Source organism: Serinus canaria, chromosome 4, assembly GCF_022539315.1.
Source record: "Serinus canaria isolate serCan28SL12 chromosome 4, serCan2020, whole genome shotgun sequence".
NCBI classification, from domain to species: Eukaryota; Metazoa; Chordata; class Aves; order Passeriformes; family Fringillidae; genus Serinus; species Serinus canaria.
This window is the reverse complement of record NC_066317.1, coordinates 25,377,410-25,393,766: the sequence shown is the minus strand read 5'-3', so window position 1 is coordinate 25,393,766 and position 16,357 is coordinate 25,377,410. Positions and strand designations below refer to the sequence as shown.

At 42.1% G+C, this 16,357-nt stretch overlaps 1 protein-coding gene across 2 annotated transcripts in view; it reads right to left on the bottom strand.

Moving 5' to 3' along the window:
- Positions 1 to 2,274, bottom strand: part of SEC24B (SEC24 homolog B, COPII coat complex component) — a 46,487-nt gene extending 44,213 nt beyond the window's left edge. Inside the window, exon 1 of one of the 2 annotated variants that reach the window (XM_030238964.2) lies at positions 1,849 to 2,274. In XM_030238964.2, coding sequence (XP_030094824.2) covers positions 1,849 to 1,972 — 124 coding nt within the window. In that variant the 5' untranslated portion in view covers positions 1,973 to 2,274. The remainder of the gene's footprint in view (positions 1 to 1,848) is intronic. The other variant, XM_030238963.2, reaches the window with a different exon arrangement.
- Positions 2,275 to 16,357: the final 14,083 nt, after the last annotated feature.

The following is a 16,357-nucleotide window of genomic DNA, read 5'->3' as shown; positions in this document are numbered from 1 at the left end:
ACATTTTATCAAATTAAAACACAGAGCACTCTAAAGAAAAACATTCACATGTATTTTCTTTCAGCCAATACAGAAACAGCTCAATTCATATCAGGATCTTACATTTAAACTCCACTCCAGTGACATAAAATTAAATTTCAAAAGGAGTGACAATCCTGTTCATGAAATTTAGTTTCTATTATACAGCACAGATCTTTCTGCTAGTATTTTTCTAGTGATAGTCCCCTCTACTTCCTCTCCTATTTCCATCAAAAAAACTCCAAAACCGCAAGTCCTGTGTTGTAACTTCAGGAGATGACTACTCAGACAACAGATAGACCAACAAAAAATTTTGGAATGCCATTGCTAGATGTCACAAAACAAAAAATTCAGGGTTATTGACTAAAGTCATCAAAGACATCAAAAGGAACACAAAACCCAAAGTTATGCAATAAACATTTAAGACTGTTACTGAGCAGTGTATACACTTTTCAGAATTAAAGAGAGTTTTGCAGAAAATAAATGGTCTATGCCCTGGTTTTACACAAGCTGTTTCTACCAATACTAGCAGGAACATGGAGTTAATTAATTAAAACAACAAACAGTAACAATGGCTCTTTAAAATTATTAAGATAAGAACACAAAGAGAAGATAGGATGACAACTTCTATTTGTTTCTGCAAAACACTTCCAGGTTATTCATGCTGTAGCAGCTGTATCCTGATAATGGCCATGTTTTTTGATTAAAAGCCAAGTAAAGTGGCATTTTCTGAACAATTTTTACAAACCCCAGCATCACAATACCAGTTTGGATACAACTGAGGCATCAGTATCTCCTTAAAACCTAGCATTTAACTACCTTCATTTTCTTCGGTGACTGCTTCAACTTGTACTGTATAGGCATTTAAGTGCTTAGCACTTAACTACCTCTTTGGACACAAGAAAAGCTCACAATTCTCACGTAAAATATTTTGTAGGTCCCTACTCTGCACAGAAAACACACCTGTGCAGAAAATAGCATGACTACAAAGGATTTAACAGTATGAGCTAGAACTCTATGAAAATAAGAGGCTAAACTTAGATACCAAGCCAATATTGCACAACGAAAATTATTATATAGGGATTTCGAAGAGTTAACGTGGTGTGTCAATAAAGAACTGATTTTATAGCGCACCAATTTAAAAATGCGGAAGTGTACACGCACTACTTTCATTCATACTACAGTCAGTCTCACTACCTCTCTGCCTGAAATGGGCGTCAGTATTTTGTGACTTTAAACTATTCTGCCTTTGTTTTTCGGTGACCCACATTTCACTGGCCCAATGTTCCCTGTTCAGCTCAAATCCCAAGATCCAGTTATGTGAACGCCTATCCACCCACTACTTTTAAGTTCAGACATAGCTACAAAGTGACTACTCTCGCCCCTAATACGCGATTTTCTCCCCATTCTCACGCACGACAGCCAGCATCGAGGCCTGGAGGTGCCTCGGCCTCCAGAGCCTTCCTGAAACGCCACAAACAGGCGCTACAACACCGGGCAAATCCAAATCCGAGAGGAGATAAAGGTGTGGATACCCCCTCCCTCGCCCCTTCAGCGAAGCGGGAGAGGCTGCCCCTTCTCAAGTTCTTTCCGCACGCAGCCGCGGGGGCCCGCACCATCCCCGAGCAGCTCCGCGGGTCCCGCTGCCTTTCAGTCAAAGGGCTCCGCTGCGTGCCGGATCCACGGGCCCACGCCCGCCCCCCGGGAGGAAGGAACAGCGCGCAGGCCCCGGCACCCACGGGGTCTCACCCCCCGCGGGAGAGGCGCGCCTCGTCCCGGGGAGCCCGCGGGCCTTTCCCCGCCCGCCCGGGCCCCGCGCAGGCCCCTCACCGTTCTGGCAGCGCGGCGCGCCGCTACCGGGGGCCGCGGCCTCCAGCGAGCTGCCGGGCCCGCCCGGGGAAAACGCGGCGGCGGCGGCTGCGGGCCGCGGCGGAAGCCCGGCGGGCGCGGACATGGCTCCTCGCAGCGCTTCTTCACTGCGCCCCGCTCCCGCCTGTTCCTCTCCTTCCTCCTCCTTCTCGTCCGCCGCCCCGATCCACAGCCGGGCGCCGAGCGAGGCCGGGAATCGCGGGAGGGCCCGAGCGCCGCGCGCGCCGTCGCGGCCCCGAGCTCCGCCGCCTACAGCGCCCCCCGGCGGCGGCTCCGCCGTGAGGCCGCGCCCCGCCCGGCGTTGCCCGGCCCGGCCCGGCCGCGGAGGGTGGTCCGAGAGGGGAGGGCAGGCCGGGCAGCCCGGCCGGGCATCGCGTCCTGCGAGGGATTCACCTCATCCGGTCCCGGCGGGAACGGCCCGTGTGGCCGGGAGAAACCGCTTAGTCTGTGTGTAGCGGGGCTCTCTGCCTTATCTGCGACTCCGTGGGCAGGCCGCGGCAGGGTGAGGAGGGGCTGGAGGGATGTGATCCTGCCCCTCTGCTCGGCCTTAGTGAGGCACATGTGGAATCCTGTGTTCCAGGAGCTCTATGCTCTCTCGTGCTGGGCTCCTCAGCACGAGAGAGGCGTAGAGCTCCTGGAGAGGGACCAGTGGAGGGCAACAAAAATGATTGAGGCGCTGGAGCATCACTCAGGGAGGCTAGGCTTGTTAAACCTGGAGAGGAGACCACTGAGAGAGGATTTCATTGATATATATTTAAATATATATCTATACAGTGTATGAATACCCAAAGTAGGAGTGCCAAGAGGATGGAGCCAGGCTCTTCTCCATGATGCCAAACAATAGGACACAAAGCAATGGGCAGAAACTGATGCACATAAGTTCCACCTGAACATGAGGAAGAACTTTATACTGACTGTGTACTGGAGCAAATTGCTCCAAGAGGTTGTGGAGTTCTCTCTCACTTTTCTCTCAGGAGATGCTCAAGAACCCTCTTGACACAATTCTATGCCATGTGCTCTAGGGTGACCCTGCTTGAGCAGGGAGGTTGGACCAGATGATCCACTCTGGTCCCTTTCAATCTCACTGATTCTGTGAGGCTGCTCCATGTCCCTGCCTCAGGGCACAGACATGTACATATGCAATACATACACCTGTCCTTATTTTGCGTGAGACATTTTTGTCTGTGTAGATAATATATGCTATTTTAGGTAGAAATGTATCCTGGAACACACAGAGAGGTAATGTGTACTGCACAGGGGAAAAGGCCTCACAAGGTGAGGTGAGGTGAAAGCTCTCCTTCTGTAATTATTCTTGTACAGACAGAAAAGCCTTAGTGAGATGGGGTGAGCTGAGGCAAGGCTTTTCTTTCAGTGCTAGGAGTGCTCACTGCATTCTGTCTGTCTCCAGTGTGGATGTATGCTATCTATAGAGACAGGCCTTCACACGAAATGGCAAGGTGAGATAAGGCAAGACTTTTCAGTCTCTGCAGAATATATTCTCCATATTCTCTAAGCAGGAAGGCAAGTGTTGGAGAGCCTCTGCCATGGTTTAACCTCATCCAACTACTGAGCACCACACAGCCCCTTCCCCCACCCCCCCTCTGGCTGCAATGGGGAAGAGAATCATTATTGTAAAACTGAGAAAACTCCTGGGTTGAGATAAAGTTTGTTTAATAGCTAAAGCAAAAGCTATGCACACAAGCAAAGCAAAACGAAGAATTCCTTGTTCACCACTTGCCATGGTCAGGCAGGTGTTCAGGCACCTCCAGGAAAGCAGGGCTCCATCATATGTAAGGGTTATTTAGAAGACAAACCCCATTACTCTGAATATGCCTCCCTCCCTCCTTCTCCCTCACCCAGCTCTGTATGCTGAGCACACCACCACCTGGTGTGGAATACCCCTTGGGTGAGTTGGGATCAGCTGCCCCAGTTGTGTCCCCTCCCAGCTGGTGCTTGTCCAGCTTCCTCGCTGGTGGGTAGGTGTGAGTGGCAGAAAAGACCTTGACACAGTATAAGCACTACTCAGCATTAATGAAAACATCTCTGTTTTATGAGCACTGTTTGCAGCAAAAAGCCAAAACATAGTCCCCACCAGCTGCTGTGAAAAAAATGAACTTTATCCCCTGCCAAAACCAGCACATCCTTCCTCGTTGGCTGCCATTGACAAAGGATTTCTGTTCAGTTTAGCACCTTCCACAGTCTAAACCACACACTAAACCATATTAATTTTGACTGTTTGTCTGTCTCCATCACCTATCTATCACCTATCATTCACTCAGGCACTGCTCAATACTGAGTTAATTGCTCAGCTTATTTAATTAATTATGCAAAAAGTCAAAAGCACTATAATATGCTGGTGATTTATATTGTCAACACTAAATCCAACGACAGAGTCACCTTTACTTTTTGCATACATTGACCAGTCCCTTCCCTGTGTGTTTGATGTTCTTCCTACTGGTTATTATGCATGTCTGTCCTTAAGTACTTTTTAAATTACTTTGCCTTTATACTTAGCATATGGCCCAGCTATGACTGTTACAATTATTACAAAGCACGCAGGGCATCTTTTAATACTGCAGGAACTGACTGTATTGGAATGTTTCTCAACCTTCACACCCTATCAGACTATGTAGAAGTGTCTTGTACAGGCCTTTATTAGTCCTTGGATTGTGGATCCATATCTGAAAGCGTTTCTTCTCCATGACCTAATAAGCTAGGGCAAGAAATAATAGGCTCAAAATGCAGCAACGTTCAGGTAAGCTATTAAGAAATAAACATTATTAGGATACTAAAGGACTAGGTGGCATGGGAATGGTGTGACATTGCTGTAATAGAAGGAATCTTAGCAGGGGTTACACAAACATTTTGAGAATCTGACTGTCAACCAGCAAGTGACCTTCTGAAGTCCCTTCAGTGCTGTATTGTTCTGACAGGGTTAACAAATTCTGTGGTTAAAGCTGTTCTTCCATTGTTACCCATGTTTTCCCTTCTTTGTAGCCCATAATCTGTCCTACACAAAGTACTTCTAAGAAATGATTGCATGACAGCAAAACATTTCAGATATCTGGACAAGCAGCTGATTTGTCTTTTCATTCTCTGTGCTCTTTGAGAAGGTGTTCTAACTGCTTCCTTGTACTACAACTATATTTTGTCACAGCATGCAGCACATATGAATCTTTGTTTTGACAAAGGTTTTTCCTTTCCAAAGTCTCATTTCTCTAACTCCTGGTACTGTGAAACCACATCCTATATCCCAATCTTTGAAAATTACACATCAATTTAGGATCAAGTAGAAGTAGTGAGAGATCATTGTGCTAAAAGCAAGAAGAGGCAACTGGGAATTTTCCCATTTTTTGAATGCTTTTACAAAACCTTTTACATGGCTTGATCAGTTATTTTCTACAAACAACAATGACACTGTGGTTAAGCCATTATTTCCTAGGAAATCCAGATGAGTTGGCAGCTAGAGCACGATCAGAAGCTTCAGAAGGAGAACGACAAAATTAGGTGCTTTTATAACCTCCATCAACAAAATATAGCTGTGGGTCATGCTGTCTTACTAATAAATTTTTAATTTTTGTCCTGTATTTCTGACAGGAACTGGGCCACTTCAGTGCAAAGTAATAAGGATTCACGTTTCCACAGTAAGAGTCTCCAGTTGTGTTAACATCATTGTGTTTGTGTAGGTTGCCTCTAGTCACTGCAGTGTGATTGCTTTCCAGAATGAGAACGGCAAATCAAGGTTCTTGATGTCACTGTGAAGTGTGCCTCTGCTTGGGTGACCTCTACATCTGACTGACAGATATATCCCTGCATCTACTGGGTGAGAGCTATGCTATACTTCATTTGCAGCTGGCTAATTAGCAGAAGAGGCCCCAGGGTAGTCATGCTCCACTTAAAATAAAAATCTTTCAAACTTCTAAAACATACTAAAGAGCAAGATATCAGTTGTGATGCTGCTGAGTTTTCTTACACACGTACAGATTTACTTTCCATGCAATTTATTTTATTAATTATCCAGACAACTCCAGAGGAGTTTTGTGTCTCAGCAGTGAGAATGTTTATCTGACTGAAGCAGTTGGCATGCATTCTGGCTGGGTCACAAGACTGAACTGTGCTGAATTTTTGTGAGGGTTTGTTTTTTTTTTTCCCTGGGGTATTTATACCTGTAATGGAAAAGGCTCAAAAAAGCAGCAGGATCTACCTGGCTGTGGTTTCACCAGCTCTAAGTAAATCTTACATATGCATACTGGTTTTAGACATCATGTTTCCTAATCACTATACAAATTATAGGATAAAGGGGTCTGTGACTATCAACATAATAGTGGTGACCCAGCTACTTTTGACTGCATTGGCATCAACAACAGTCTAATTGTCATCATCATAGGTGGCTGTAAATGATGTAAAATAATTATTTAGCTCTTTGCTGGACCAAGGCAAACTGTTACAGCTGATAGTTGCTGGTGATGGGTGTTGTCTCTGCTCATACTCCAGTCCATAATTTCCACAATACCTCCTCATATCTGGATGTATGACCTAAGTTCTCACTTAAATTGGTACTCCTGATTGGCAATTATGCCTGGTAAGCCTCTTGAGTATGGAGTGTAAATAAACATATACATCTGTATCTAGGTTTGTAATATTCCTGGGTGGTTTCATCAGCTGCAAACTTCAGTCTATGGCAACAGTACTTGGAAATCACCAGGCAAGCTACCACTAAGGAAGAGCCTCAGCTCTATCCTGAGGTCAAAATATTTTCATGAAATTATCTTCAAAGGGAAACTCTAGCCGTAAGCTTTCATATGACCTTGGGGCACAGCTAAACAAAAGCAAGACAGTCTGGGAAATTTCTGCAGCTGATATGCCACATCCCAGCTGTGCAGGCATAGTGATGCTGTGATCCAAATGGGCTGAGTTCAAGCTCATGAAACCCTTTCAGTTTTCAGTTATCAAAATTTTATGATTTTCCAGTAATTTTTATAAGGCCTGTAAAACTAATAAACCCCTGAAAGATTTTATTCTCTGGCAGTTTCGTATTTTATAGTTTTCCATTAAGAGAGAACAATGACTCATCCAAACCACTGGAGCTGCCTTCTTCTTCCTGTGGCTCCAGATGTAATACTTGCGCCCAGAGCAAATCTTGCTATTACTTCTACAAGAGAAACACGCTCCACATATGGAAACCTGTGTCCAAAAATAGTTTTCCTGGATGTGAATGTCACTGATCCCCCCTGTATCTTTTTTTAATATAATCAGTAAGAAACCAACAGACCCAACATGAAAACTTAGTTCCTCCTCTGCATTATCTGACTGCACAGGCTTCACTCTTTATGTCCATCACAGGTCCTGAGGAGCTTAGTCATGTGGTAACACCCTTGGCTTCAAAGGATTTCTCACATGAACTATGGCAATGAGATAGGCTCATGTGAACTGTGGATCAAACCATCCAAAACTAAAATAGAAGATAATTAAATGTTTGAAGCACTCTTAAAAGTCCCATGCTGTGGATTAGCAGCTTGATGCTGTAAACCTCAAGGACTTTGCAGTAGTACTTTATAAACTGTGGGTTCTTTTATACATTTGAAACAACATAAAAAGCTGGAATTGTCTGTCCTTATCTGAAGAGGCTGCTGTCCTCTGAAACAAATTGAAAAATTCCTCTCGCAATATTTGGCAGTATTTGGGAAGCTCGTCATCCAATTAAATATCACGGAGAGTGGCCACCAAGGCCAGATTCTGCACGAACTGCCTTTGCCCTCTCGTGAGACCAGCTGGAGGAGGCACATGAAGCTCTGCACTGGTAGAAAAAACATTGCTCAAAGGCATCGCATCAAGTGACGTACTTTTCCTCTACAGCAGTACACCATCAAGTACCACTTATTTAAGGTCAGGCTATTTTCATGAGTAGCAGGGCGTTGTCTTCAGCCAAGGGAACCTGGAGAGTGATTTTCAGTGTGCAGAAGAATAAATAAATATAATTAATGAAAAACTTACTGATTGAGCCATATAACAATATATGCATGAAAAAAATTAAACAGCGATGATTAGTTTCATTTTCAAGCACAAGCTAAGTAACAGCATTCATGGAGAAAGACATGTTTACGTGAAAACTTTTCAGACATGTAAACTGCTCATCTGAAAAAATGCTTCTGGGCTTATAGGTGCTCTGACTGCCTCACCACTCAGTCTTACTTTGAGCTTTTTTGAATGCTGGCTTTTTACTGTTTGTAGCTTGTTCTCAACTGTTGTTTCCTAATTTAATTTCATTTTTGATAGTGGGTGAAATTCACATTTTATTTTTGTGAAATGACTTTGATTGAAATAAGTGTTGGCATTCTAATTTCAAATCCTCTGAAACATGGGGAAGTGGGGTGAGTGCTTCTGTTTAGCACATCTTTTACTAAGACTGCAACATTTTTGACCTCATACCATGAAATTATAAAAGTACCAATAAAAGTCAATGACTTGCTTTCAGTAATAAAGTACCTACACCTAAATACTTTTTTCTAACATAGAATGTAAATTTTCATGCACAAAGATCAACTTACTTTTGGTGTGATGCTTTTGCTTTAAAAAGAAGTGAAAGTAGGTCTTTGTTACCTTATCTTTTTAGAGCAGCTGGTGCTGTGTGGTTTCACTTTGTACTAGAAATAGTGAAGATTCAAATCACACCAGCGGGAGCCATTTTGTTTACAAAAGAACAAGTAGCACCCTTTTTGTGCATTATTTTGTAAGGCAAATTATTTTTCTGTGGATGGTTGCTAGGACTTGGGACAGCAAGACATTGCTGCTTCTTAGTCCATGGTGAGAAACATGTCCATTTTTCTCCTCCTCTGACCTCCATCAAATTGCTTTCATTGTAACTGAGGTCCCAGTTTGGGACTGGCTCTACAAGTAGATGAAAATTTGCTGACAAATTATTTACTTAGCTGCAAACAAGACAGCTCTGGCCTGACAGCACTTAGAAATGTGACTGAATATTTTCAGTTTCAAAAGCACTTTCTTTAGCATTGTGCCTGCTGTGTAATGCAGTATAAGGAAAGGTGATGAAAGGAATGGTAGCATGTGAAATGCTACTCAATGATTTATACTGAGTTCAGATCCCCTCACCCTTTTTCTCCCTGATGTCAAAAAGCCTTTTTTTTGTCATATCAATGTGACTCAAAAGATCTGTTTGTTTCTTTGCATTTTGGCCAAATTATCAGGCCAGCCATTTTCTTGAATCCCTTTTAGTATTTAAACAAGTCTGCTTCAGAAACATGTATCCAATGTTAACCATGTGTCTAAGTGCCCTCTAAATTAAGGATGTTAAGCAAATGTCTGAATATGTACCTGTGTACTTTCTGAGGACAAAAACCAAAAAATTTTTCTGCCAGAAAAATCAACTGGACAGGCCCCATTCACTGAGTTTGCTTGTTCCTAAGAGTGGAGGATTATGTTTTCAGGAGATAAATTAACCTGATATGTTCTGAGGTCTGTGAAAGTGGGAGTAATCACATTTGCCCCTGAAAGTCTAAAGCTGTTCAGGAAGCAGCAAAAAAGAGTGGTTTTTATTTCTTTCCAGCTCTAGGCTAGGCTTGAACAGGGCAAGTGGGGTTAGACTTAGCTTTCCTGTTCAAAATTTCATGCTGTTAACTTCCTATAGCTGTGACAACTTCTGTTGCTCTCGTTGCACAGTGTTTGGTTTTACACACCAGTGTTGTGTCACTAGAACAAAACCTTTATGTTCATTTGGGTGAAGAAAGCAAGAGAAATTGAGAGATATCTTTTCCCTGCTCCTTGGAGACCCATCAGCAGCTGAAAAACTGTGCTCAAATATTTTGTTTTACTATTCCTGAAGTAAACACATTCATGAAGAGAACTGGTCAAGCTCTGTGTGAACCATAAATAAACTGCCCTCTGAGAATAGTTTTTGCATTTCCCAGATGCAGGAGCTGTTACCAACATGGATTCTGGTAGCTCTGGACATGAATCTATCCCCAGGATTTACATTTATTGTGCTGAGGTCATTAGTTCTTAGGGATTTAAATTAGAAAATGTATTGATTTTCAACAAATGGCACAGAATAGTACTAAATTTAGAAAAAAAATTAAAGGTGATAATTTGTTTTCAGAATTTAAAAGAGAATGGCGGTTTACTGATTTTTTTTCCTTTCAATTAGCATATAGCATGTCAGAAGTAGTGTACACTATGGCAGGATTACTGGCAATAATATAAGAGGACAATGAGTAGGATGTCCCAAATCTGAAATAATACTTGAACTGAAGCAACATCACCAGTGAAACTGGTTACTAATGGTATATAAGGGCTTTTATTTGCCTAGTTTGACAGGTTGCACAATACTTCAGAAAAAACTGATTTCCCTGCAATCTCTGCAGCCACTTCCCTCCGCTTCATAAAGACTCCTTCTTGAAGCGGAAGGAGAGAGAAAGAAGAGAGGTAATCCTGCTCCATTTGTCCTGCACTGCACTCTTCGTGCTTTGAAGAAAAACAAGAGAACCAGTTCAGATTTAGATTTAGATAAAATTTACTTATGTGGGAGAATACAACAGAGTTAGGGAGACAGGCAGAGAGGATGAAGAACTTTTGCCACTTTAACATATCAACATTTAATTGTTTCTAATTCTTCCTTCAGACTGATGAGACATTTGGTTATTTTCAGGACTTTTTTTTTTTGAATTCTACTTATTAAGGAGTGCTAACAGCCAATCCTTTTGAAGATTTCCTCCCTTAGCTCTTCAAGAGTGCTAAGTCTTTCTGGATGCAATGAAAAAAGCATTTTATCTGCCTTTTCTACTTTACTGTGAAATCAGTCTACATTTTTTCCCCAGCACCCTTCATCTTCTAAGACTTTTTAAATTGATCAGAAAAAAAACACCAACAAACCAACCAAAACAAACAAACAAATAAACAAGCAAAACAACTTTTAAATGAAGTGGAGAATACTTTGAGGTTCACATATTTGGCTCCGATTGTCTGGCCAATGACTTTAAGCTGTGTTGTTCTTCCAGGCTGCAAGACTCTCGAGACAAGGCCTGTGTCTCCCCCCAGGTACTGTAAATGTCAATCACACAGAGAGTGCTCAATAAATGAATAATTATAGTTTTCTTACTGCTCTGTGATGTTTCCCTTGCCAGAGATATTACAGTGGAGCCAAGATCAAAACCCATATGGAAAAAAATACTCTGATTTATCTGTGCAGGAAACTGTGCAAGACTGCACTCCTGCACAATTTCAATGTTACTTCTTTTCTTCTTTTTTGACCTCTGGAGATTGAATGCTCAGTCTGTTTTAATGTTCTTCAGCAGGCTTCAGAGAAAACAATACCAAAGCTCTAAACATTTGCAGATTGAGGTATTGCAAGCATGGATATAATGACCAGGATTAGCAATTACTTCAGTGGGCAAGTATCCTTCCAAGTAATTGACTTTGCTTGACTCTGGAAAATCCCGAAACATGTGCCTGACATTTAATCTTGACTTCAACAGGAGCTAAGAGGGCATTTAAGCTGCTCTGAATAGTAACTGTCTCTTGAATACAGACTTTTTGCATTGTGCCCAGCAGTGGCAGTGGCCACAGGGAATGCATAGGTGTCCAGTGGCTCAGAGGATTCCCCCCATCTTGTGAGTGTTGGACACACCGTGCTTGGTTCTGCACACACTGATAGACCCAGCTCCAGCCTGCTGGCTGCAGATTAGAGCTGCAATGTTAACAGCATCTCTAATCTCTCTGCCACTTCTTGTGTATTGAAATCCTATGCATCTCTCCGTCCCGTCTACAGAAAGTACCAAAGCATTCCCCCAATCCCTTGTAAATTCTTTTCTGTCTGGAAACTACCCTCAGTATTCTTTAACTTCATGCAGCACTTTTCCCAGATAAAGCAGGAGTACACTCTTTGTTATTAACTGCTCAGAAAGCAAGCAGACACCTTTTCATTTAATCTGTTAAAAGTGAAGAATTCGGTAGTGTTGCACTGGTATAAGTTAGCACAAAATTATATCAGATAGCAGATTCAAGCCTTGAAGAAACTCTTCCTACAGAGGACCCTTGGACAGGGCTGTTCAGCAAAGCCCACCCTGCCTCTTCCTGCAGGAAGGATAATAACCCTCGCATTGCCAGGTCCTGTAACTGCGGGGCAACCCACACTTCCACCAAGGTAAATACTGATTTTTATTATGAACACCTGGTCCCAGCTGATTCCTTTTATTGCATAAGCACCCGGAAATGCAGTGAAACGGTGGGAAACAAAGTCCCCTTTCTGCTGCCTTTCCCACGCAGCAAAGGCAGGACGGCCACTAGGAGATGCTGCTGCACGCAGAATGCACCCGGCACCGCGGGAGACAAAAACCAAGGAAGAAATACCTCAGTCCAGACTGAGCCGTGGCACTTTTTTTAAAAATTTTCTTTCTTTCTTTCTTTCTTTTTTTTTAAGGCATCTAGAGGGGAAATCTGAGACAGAAATATGTACAAGACTGTTGTGTTGAGTGAAACAGTAACTCATAGTTTGCAGTAATTTGTGAGGACTACTTTAGCACTTAAAAAAGGCATTGCCTCTTAGTTTGATATAAATTACTAACCCAGGAATTTACTTCTCTGATCTAGAGTAATGACTGCTGGGATTTGGGTAACAAAAATGTCTGTGTCTCTGTATGTGGAAGACTTTAGCCCACTCGATAATATGACTTCAACATATATTGACAAAAACCTTCCAGGATAAAATTAAATTAAAATTCAGGGATGTAATTAAACAGAGAAATTAGACATGCACCTGGGATTCAAGTAAGGGGATTTTCTATGTCTAGGAAGAAACCTGATAGGTTTAATGGTAATTCCAGTTCAAAACTAAGGTGTTAGAAAAGCTTTTTACTGGAGCTCTGCTGAAGGTCTTCCAAAATATGAAGAGTAACTGAAAAGTCCATTTATGTGTTTATATTTGCTTGTCACTGTAGCAGAACTCCAGCTGCCATGTGGCTTTATCACCCTGCACAGTGACTGGGGATGCTGTGAGTGCTTATGTTGGTCATTTGCCATCAGATAGTATTGTTTTCTGCTGGCTTGTGATGATTGCTGCTATAAAATGAAGAATGTGAAAATTAGTAAAACAACGTCAAATTTGTATTGTCTTCTGGCAACATAAATGGTTATTCATCTGCAGGGAGCCCACTTATCACTAATGATCTTTCTCTGTGCCTGTCTTGACATATTCACTCAGCTTTGGGAATTTTTGTGAAGATTTTTTTGTCTTCATGAGTTTTGCTCATGGGTCTTTGAGGGATGGGTGGGAGAAGGGATTCTTTTTAGGAGTATTTTGGACATTCAAGTTGCTGTGGTTCTCTTGCCCCTATTTTATAAAATAAGATAAATATTTTCATACTTGTGTGTTTATTTTTAGATACCCTGTTTCCATATTTAGTAAATGCAGTTCTCAGTAGTGCAGAAAAAGAGGCCATATATTTGTGTATCTAAATATATGGAATTATAAGTCCAGAATAGTGTATAAATAAGTATCTCAATTCCCAGGCAGGCTCAACTCTCTGTGCAGCTAGCTCCTCCTTCACCCTCCCCTTGGGTATTCCATATTGTGCTCCTAAACCAAAAGTATACAGTGCCATTTTAGGGGACATTCTCCAGTGATTTCCTCCACACAGCTTCTATCACTGCTGCTGCCAGATCCCACTCGTTGCCTCTGCTGATGGCAGGCCTGGCAGCTGCATCTGTGGGAAACAAGGCATTGGTCCATGACAAAAGAGCAGCACGAGAGGCAGGGGTGAGATGTGGGGAGTTGGGGTCTGAAGTTCCAAGGAAGATGGAAATCGATTTGGTAAATCTCATGCTGTGTGACACATTTAATATTTTTTGTGTGGGTCAGCAGTAATCAGGTGTTACAGCACAACTCCAGGTCAGCTTGTCAATAAGCCAACTGTAATTCTGGGAGGCTTTGCAGGGAGAAGACAGGGAGATAAATATATGCTGAAAGGATAAAGTAACTTTAAATTTAAATGGCTAAGCTGAAAAACCTGTTTTTGAGCAGAAAGCTTATGCTGATAAGTCCTAAGCTTCCAAGAAAAGTAGGCCGTGTAGAACAGGGACCATAATGAAGAATAGTTTAATTTTTGCTATTTCCATTTTATAAGGTTTGCAGATACTCCTTGTGTGAGAATGTACTTGTGAGGCTTCCATGTGTTCTTATGTACAATAAAAATATTTCCTTTTTTGTTTTCTCTGTAGAAACTGGTTGGAAGGTTGTGCTGTTTTCTTCAGCTGTTCCACTGGCACGACACTGCTGGAAGGTCTGCCATCAAAATTTCATCCTGGATTATATCAGTTCCTGGTTGCTTTTTGTGAGAAAGGAAAGGGGATGATCTTAAGATACATACAGACTTTGCAAACAGACTGGGTCCTTCTACAGGCAGCACAAAGTCTACTTTAGGCTCAAGTTGCTGATATTACTTTACCATAAAGTGGGTGCAGATGTTATTGGTGAGCAGAGGAACACTGTAAGCCTTTCAAAGGAAATGTACTTAAGGAGGGATTTGAAGGAGGAAGTGGTGGGAGCTTTTCACGTGAGAGGTTATGATGAAATGTTTATACTTCATCCATAAATGACAGGATGACATTCAGAACTGTGTCACCAAACAAATCACGGGATATTTGATCTGCAAGTGTCAAGCCTGAAAAGTCCCTTGGCTGCTTGTGAGAATTTCACAGAGAATTCTTATAGAAGTTAATCTTAAATGTTTGGTCTCCTTTGGAAGAAGGATTAACAGTGCTCCTAGGAGTATCAAAGTAGAAGACCTACTCAGTTGGACAGGAATCTTGATTAACCAGTCTACAGTCACAGAGAGTGAGAAAGAAACTAAAGATAGTGGTTGATGCCAATGCCGATCTTCTTGCAGACAGGTCACTTATGTTATATGACCATGTTATATGAAGCCTTTTGTATGAAATTAATTTTAAAGATAGCACTGGGGAGATGAGGGCCCCTTTAATGTGAAGATGATAGTATTTCCAATGCTTATCAGAGCAATCACGAGCTTCTTGGAGCTGAGTTTGGACAATTTTCCTTTGCCTATTAGAAGTATGAAAGCACCACTTTAAACTTTCTTAAAAGTGCATCTTTCCCTAGTGATTAATTAGCAAAAGAAAAATACACAACCTGATTGAAGGAATAATATAAAATATAAGAGGAAGTAAGGAATTGGTATAGTTAACTGAAGACTGGTCAAATCCATTCTTCCCTACTTTCCCGTGTTCCACTGTTTACTTTAACTGTACCCAACCGCAATGTTCAGTTCAGTGTGCATAGATTTATAGGGAGTCTCTTCTCTATTTTTAATACACAGATGTATCTAAACAAATTTTCATAGAAGGAAGAATTTGTTCTTGCAAACGCTATAAACATTAATGGAAGCCATACTTCTCTGTCCTTTGATTGCCCTGAGACTCTCCAGATGGGGTCAGATCCTTGTCTCCTATCAGTTTTCTACTGTCCACTCAGCCAAGTGAGTTACTGCAGGCTCATGCAACTGTGGGACTGGGCCTTTTGGTTCTCTGCATGTACCCTGCTGTGTTGATGATTAGTCTTTTTAAAATCAAGAGAGACGAGATAAGAGCCGTAAGTTCTGCTAGCACAGCCAAGTTGTGTGTAGACATTGGGTGATCCACTCATCCTAAATCACTGCCTGATTTCTTCAATTACTCAAAAGCCAAGCCCAGAAACTAACTATCTATGGCCAAAATATTTTTCTCCCTAAAAAAGCCAAACATACGCAGATTTGTGGCACTTTTTGCTGTTATGATTTTAAGGTGTCTTCTGAGCAGCTGCCATTTCTCATTGCTGTCAGAGCAGACCAGTACTTCAGACTGTTGCTGCTGGCATTGTGCCTTGTTGCAGAAATAGTTTATTTGTATAGGTTTTTCATTCTTCATATGTTGGAGACCTAATGCATTTTATTCATTCTTCTTCTGTCTGAAGGTAGCCAGTTCTCATTCTCCTTTTATAGACTGCATGTAGATAACAGCTACCAACTGCTCTCGTGGTATGAGGATGAGGGTTGTAGTAATTCTCTGCTCTGTTACTGCAAAGAGCTCTCTGGGTCTGTGCCAGCTTCTTCAGTGCTATCCCACTGTGATCCCACCACTTGTGTTTCAGATCCCTCTCTCGTCTCTCCTTCGCTATCTAATTCTATGCACTTGCTTTCCAGCGAGCTCTCTCAACATGACACCAAAGAGTGAAGCTAACACCCTCCACTCTGGGGTTTTTTAGGAAGACTTGAAAGAGCCTCTCCTGCTTTGGCAGGCTGGCATCTGAAAAGAGAGAATGTTGGCAGCTTGCTCTTGGATTGGCCATTCTGGAGATCTCTTATCAATTCATCTCTTAATTTTTATGCCTTTTACAGTCTCATGTGTACAGAGTTTAACTTCCTTTCTTGGTGGAATAGATTAAGAGCTGTTGATTAGGCAGAGACTG